General features: G+C 37.9%; 1 protein-coding gene across 7 annotated transcripts in view; it reads left to right on the forward strand.

Moving 5' to 3' along the window:
* The first annotated feature begins 1,220 nt into the window (after positions 1 to 1,220).
* POSTN (periostin) overlaps positions 1,221 to 5,097 on the forward strand; it is a 31,058-nt gene continuing 27,181 nt past the window's right edge. For 5 of the 7 annotated variants that reach the window (XM_057376821.1, XM_057376824.1, XM_057376822.1 and 2 more), the window contains exons 1-2: positions 1,221 to 1,423; positions 2,908 to 3,006. In XM_057376821.1, coding sequence (XP_057232804.1) covers positions 1,302 to 1,423; positions 2,908 to 3,006 — 221 coding nt within the window. In that variant the 5' untranslated portion in view covers positions 1,221 to 1,301. The remainder of the gene's footprint in view (positions 1,424 to 2,907; positions 3,007 to 5,097) is intronic. The other 2 variants (XM_057376823.1, XM_057376826.1) reach the window with 2 other exon arrangements.

Raw genomic sequence — 5,097 nt, forward strand, 5'->3', positions numbered from 1 at the left:
ACCTAAGTTTAGGGCATAAAGTGGCTTGGTTTTTTGAAAAGAAATTATTTGCTTCAAACCAGCAAGAAGGAGATGTGTGTATCTTGTTCCTCATTGTTACATTATCCTTAAAATATCCAGTCATCTATGCCTAGTTGTAACCTTTACCTGCAATAATATGTGGGAAATAGTCACTGTCTCTGCTGTGATAGGTTGGTCCCAGGTGTGTCAGTCCAATTCTACATCCATTCCTAGCCATTCACCTCACTCCGCACTCTGGTTCAAGGAAGAAACTCGTTGAATTATTGCCACGAAAACTCACCTCATTTTCATAAAGATCTGAAACAGTCTTCAAGACTTCTCCTTGAAATTGTATTCATATGCAAACACACCTATGTAAATGGCAGATCTTTTTTCCTTTACATGAACATTTCAAATTCCTGAATTGCAGTCGAAACACCAACTGCCTTAAGACTATCACTTCGTATGAGGCTTGAGCCTGTCACTTCTGCCTCAGTTTCCTTAGTTAAAGCTCAGAATTACATTTTCCATRTACTTCACCAGAGGGTTTGAAGGACTGACTAATAAGTATAGAAAGGTACACATTCAGATTTTCAGAAACTCTGTGATTTTGATATGATATGTAATCATATATTACATAAAGCTCTATATAAAAGCATTATGTAATTGCATTTATCATTAGAATTTAAATGAATATTTAAAGTAATACAGCATTTGATTGAGCAACTACTTCATAATCGGAATATGTGTTAATACAGCATTTTTCTTCTCAAGATAAAAATGGTATTTCAGGGAATTGACAACTATATTTGAAACTTTCATCAACTTCAGCAGTTAAACAGCTCACAGCTGATAACTGTGAGGACATGGAAAACAAAGGAAAGCAATGCAGTTCTTATGGGAACAGACATCTTCCTCTGGRTTTGAATAAAACCACACGCAGTGATCATGACCTCTGGATGCCTCAGTGCTATAAATACTAAACCATAAGTCAAAGTCTAAACTTCTCAAACTCTCTCTGTTGTCATRTCAGCAGAATAAAATGTTAAGCCTTCTATAATAAGGAAGAAACTAGTCAATTGGGGATTAAAAGAAAAGGCTTAAATGGTTAATGTATGGTACTGATTTGGGTTWCTGAAGCTGGCAGCAAAAGCTGCTGTTCTAAGGGGGGTGGTGCAAAGTTTCAAGTTGATCCTGTGGTTCCCTCCCACCACCCTCTAATATGTATATAAATTGTCAGCTCTCCAGACCCTTTGCCAGTTCTCTCTTCTAGGCTTGCCAGAAGCAACAGAGGACTAAAGATGAAGATCTTTCTCTTATTCACCTTTTTGACTTTTTTGTTGTCTGCTTTTGAACAAGCAGTGGCTTTTGCTCACTATGACAAGATTTTAACTCATAGTCGAATAAGGGCACGCGACCAGGGGTAAGTAACTGGCTTTTATTTCTAATTTAAAAGGAAGCTTGTTAATCTTTATTCTCTCCTTTCTTCTATCATTATATTACATGTAGTTTTTCACTATGAATTTTTACTATCATTAAAGTAGAATTCTCTTTTTTAATTCATTTTACAAGAATTGTTCCTGAATAAAAGCTTTTCAGGGAGTTTTAAAAGGAGACAGAATACTGTTAGACATCATAAAATGGAAAGAAATTTAAAATCAACACTTATCAATGGACAAAATGTGATTCAGAATCAGTGAAATTATTTACACTTCGTAAGTATTGTAATGGGATGTCAGAAATGTTTAATGTATGTTTTCAAACTTTTGCAGAGTTGATAGCTGTCCCACAGTGTTTGCTCTCTTTATTCCATCCTGATGAAAATCATTAACTTTACTTAAATTTTTTTGAACATGGRAATATATACCAGGAGCCCTTTGTAAAACTTCTGTCCTCACTACAGCRATGCAGCAAGCTGCTCAGCAGGGCTCCCAAAAGACAGTGCTTACAAGCCAGGCTGCTTGGAGACATGGAAATAATCTAAACAGATGGTGTCAGGGAAACACATGTGCCTAAAGATATTTTCCTCTAGTCTTCTTAAGCAAAGAACATTCTGTGAATAAGAATTGTTTACTATCCTATCTTCCTACTGCCCACTAAACACACACGTTTTTCAAATATTTTTAGCTTTTCAAATAAAAAACCTCACTGGCTTCCCAGTGATGTAAAGTATATGTTCTAACTTCTGAACTAATGGATTTTTTTAATTGCAGAAGTATAAAATTAGGGATGAAATGCCCTTGCTCCATGGAATTTGACCATTAGAAATTCCTCTTCTGTACACCACCATGCTGAAKAACACGTATTCCTCACCTGAAGTCTGTGACTCCTTTTATTTTCATGCCAATTTACCCTTTGGTCCCCAGTAATTCCCAGAATRTTTATTTAGGTGCCTGTGGTACTCCAAATGGTTGGCAATTAAAATATCTGATTGATTTACAGGAGACAGGGCTTCCCTCTACATAAAGAACAAGGCACTTTTCTTCCCCATTTCTCCACCACCTTCAGCTGCACAGATGTGTAAAAGACAAACACTTTAATGAAAAGAGCCTGATGGTATTCACTGGTCCCTGGTGGCTGGCAATTTGCTTTGCAGGGGGAAGGGAGAAATGGATATCAAGACTTGCCCAGGCACAGCTGGTGATCGCTGCCCATCAGAGACACAGGGTCAAACCAGAATGAAGGGGAAGCTTCTGTCACTGCAGGGAGGGTGGGTTTGCCAAGGAATCCAGCTGGGCAGTCCCAAGAGCTTGCCCTGTGGCTAMTTCAAAATACACTTGTCCTGGGAACTGAAGCCAGATGTTAATTTCTTATTCAATAGAAAGAGTATTTGTCACTATTTCATGTAGAATTTTTGCAAATATGTAGAAAAATTTCTTTTTAAAATGTTTCTCACTCCACCCATAGCCCAAATGTTTGTGCTCTTCAGCAAGTTATGGGAACAAAAAAGAAATACTTCAGCACTTGCAGAAACTGGTAYCAGCAAGCCATCTGTGGAAAGAAAGCGTAAGTGTGCTCTGCCTCCAAGCTCTTCCCCACTGATTGAGTTAATAAAACGTTCTATTAGAAAGCTCCTTTTCTTACAGACAAACTAACTGTTTATAGTTTCCATTAGAATATTTACTTATCCTCCAGGTGGCATTGCTATACTGACTTCCCCTTTCCTTYTCTGGACAAGTTGCAAGTCAGCCAAAATACTTCACCTTTTCAGTAAAGTCTGCCATACCACTGACAACTTTGGCACTAAATTTTATTCTACCGCAGACACATTGGGAAGAAGGGTATTTCCTGAAAATGCTGAGACTGGAACTTGGATATTCCCACAGGCAGTTTTGGAAAACAACTTACTCCTGTGGTTTTATTCCTAGATAGATGTCATGTCTTCCCATGAAAGAAAGYCTGCTCTCGGAATTAATCTGGCAGGGAATTCATTGCTTTGCCAGGCTCCAGCAGCAAGAAATGTTATGCAGTGGTTAGTAACTTCATGTATGAGGAAAAATAGTTTGGAGCAGTTTAGACTCATCAAACTGAAGTCAAGAGAATACTTCATTCTCTTCATGACTAGAATTTAGAGGAAYTGAAGTTGTAAAACATTTTACAAARCCTGTGCAAAACCCTGAGAAKTCTAATACAGCCAGCCAGAGGAACACATAGAGCAGTGGGGCTGGGTGGATTTGGTCATGCGAGTCTACACAAAATTATCAACTGCCTTTTGCCTTTCATTTTAAACACCCTACAATTGTACAAGCACTCAGAGARCAAGGCTAGTGGAGGAAAAGAATGTGTATGAGAATAAGTTAGGTCATAGGACTCCTGAGGGTTGTTTGAGGGCTTTTCGTGGTTATAACAGAGCATCTGTTATAACTTAGTCTTAGCTGTTAATGAGTTTTATGCTCTGCATACTAAAAACAGAAATACAGGCATGACTGAAGAGGTTACTCTAATAAGAGTGCTAATCCAAAGCACAGCAGCTCTTCTCGTGTCAGTATCTCCATGTTAAYAAGTCCTCCATAACTTATACCTACATAATGTTGAATGTTTTTATTATGTACAATTCCTGTCCACTACTATAAATTTACAATGGGAATGTAACTTACAAATTTCGTAAAATCAGCATTTGTTGGACCAAAAAGCCTTTCCACTGTTTCTCAGCAGTATTTTATCTCCATGCCAGCAAGGAAYAGAAACAGATGAGTCACAGAGCTGATTTGAATAAACTGAAAACTGGCTCTATTAGCCAAGAATGACAGGGATTAAGGTAGTGCTCTGTCTTCTTCCTTTGAAATATACTCCTTTGGATGAGGACAAGACAACTTTGTACTATCAAAAAACAAAACAAACAAACAAACAAAAAAAGACAATAACAACAAAAGAGCAACCCCAAGASAAACAAAGAAACAAACCCCACCAAAACCTCAAGAATGCAGCATTGTTTCTTATCTGAATAATTGCTTGCTTTCTTCTTTTGGCCATGGGTTTATAGTGAACTAATAAGGGTACATATGAGGATAATTTCTGAAGTGGTCTGAGGTGGTACTTCCCCTGTATGCTGTGACCACACACAGGTGGTACTGAGGAACTGAATCTTSCACTGAGTTCTCTCTGGTTCTGAACTTACTGTGTGATGCACCATACAGACCTCTTTTCTCCCATGCCATCTTTCATACATTTTGAGCACAGCTAAAGAAGCTTGTAACTGCAGAAAACTGTAAGAGACCATGAAAACTGCAAGTAGGAACTTGCTAACTGAAAAGAAGCCTAAGCTGTGCATAACAAGAGATGTGRTAAAAAAGGCACTGATCTTGTAATGCTTGGCTGAAGAAGCATTTTCTTCTTAACTATGTCCTTCAGCCAATTTTCTGTCTTTCATTAATTGTATCATTGTTGGATATGGTATGAGGATTAAACTTGCCATGTCTTACTCTATGCKTATAACTCAGCTGCCTCCTTCCTTTTTCAAAAAGCCAATTAAACTGCAATCTTTCATAGCTTCCCATGAGATGAGAGGGAAGACTATGTATTCCAGGGAAGGAAAAATATTTTCTCATGACAAAGCAGTTCACACAGTTGGGAGAACATTTTGATTCCTATTCTGCC

Source organism: Malurus melanocephalus, unplaced genomic scaffold (genome assembly GCF_030028575.1).
Source record: "Malurus melanocephalus ecotype Western Australia unplaced genomic scaffold, MMel_1.1 scaffold_292, whole genome shotgun sequence".
Lineage (NCBI taxonomy): Eukaryota > Metazoa > Chordata > Aves > Passeriformes > Maluridae > Malurus > Malurus melanocephalus.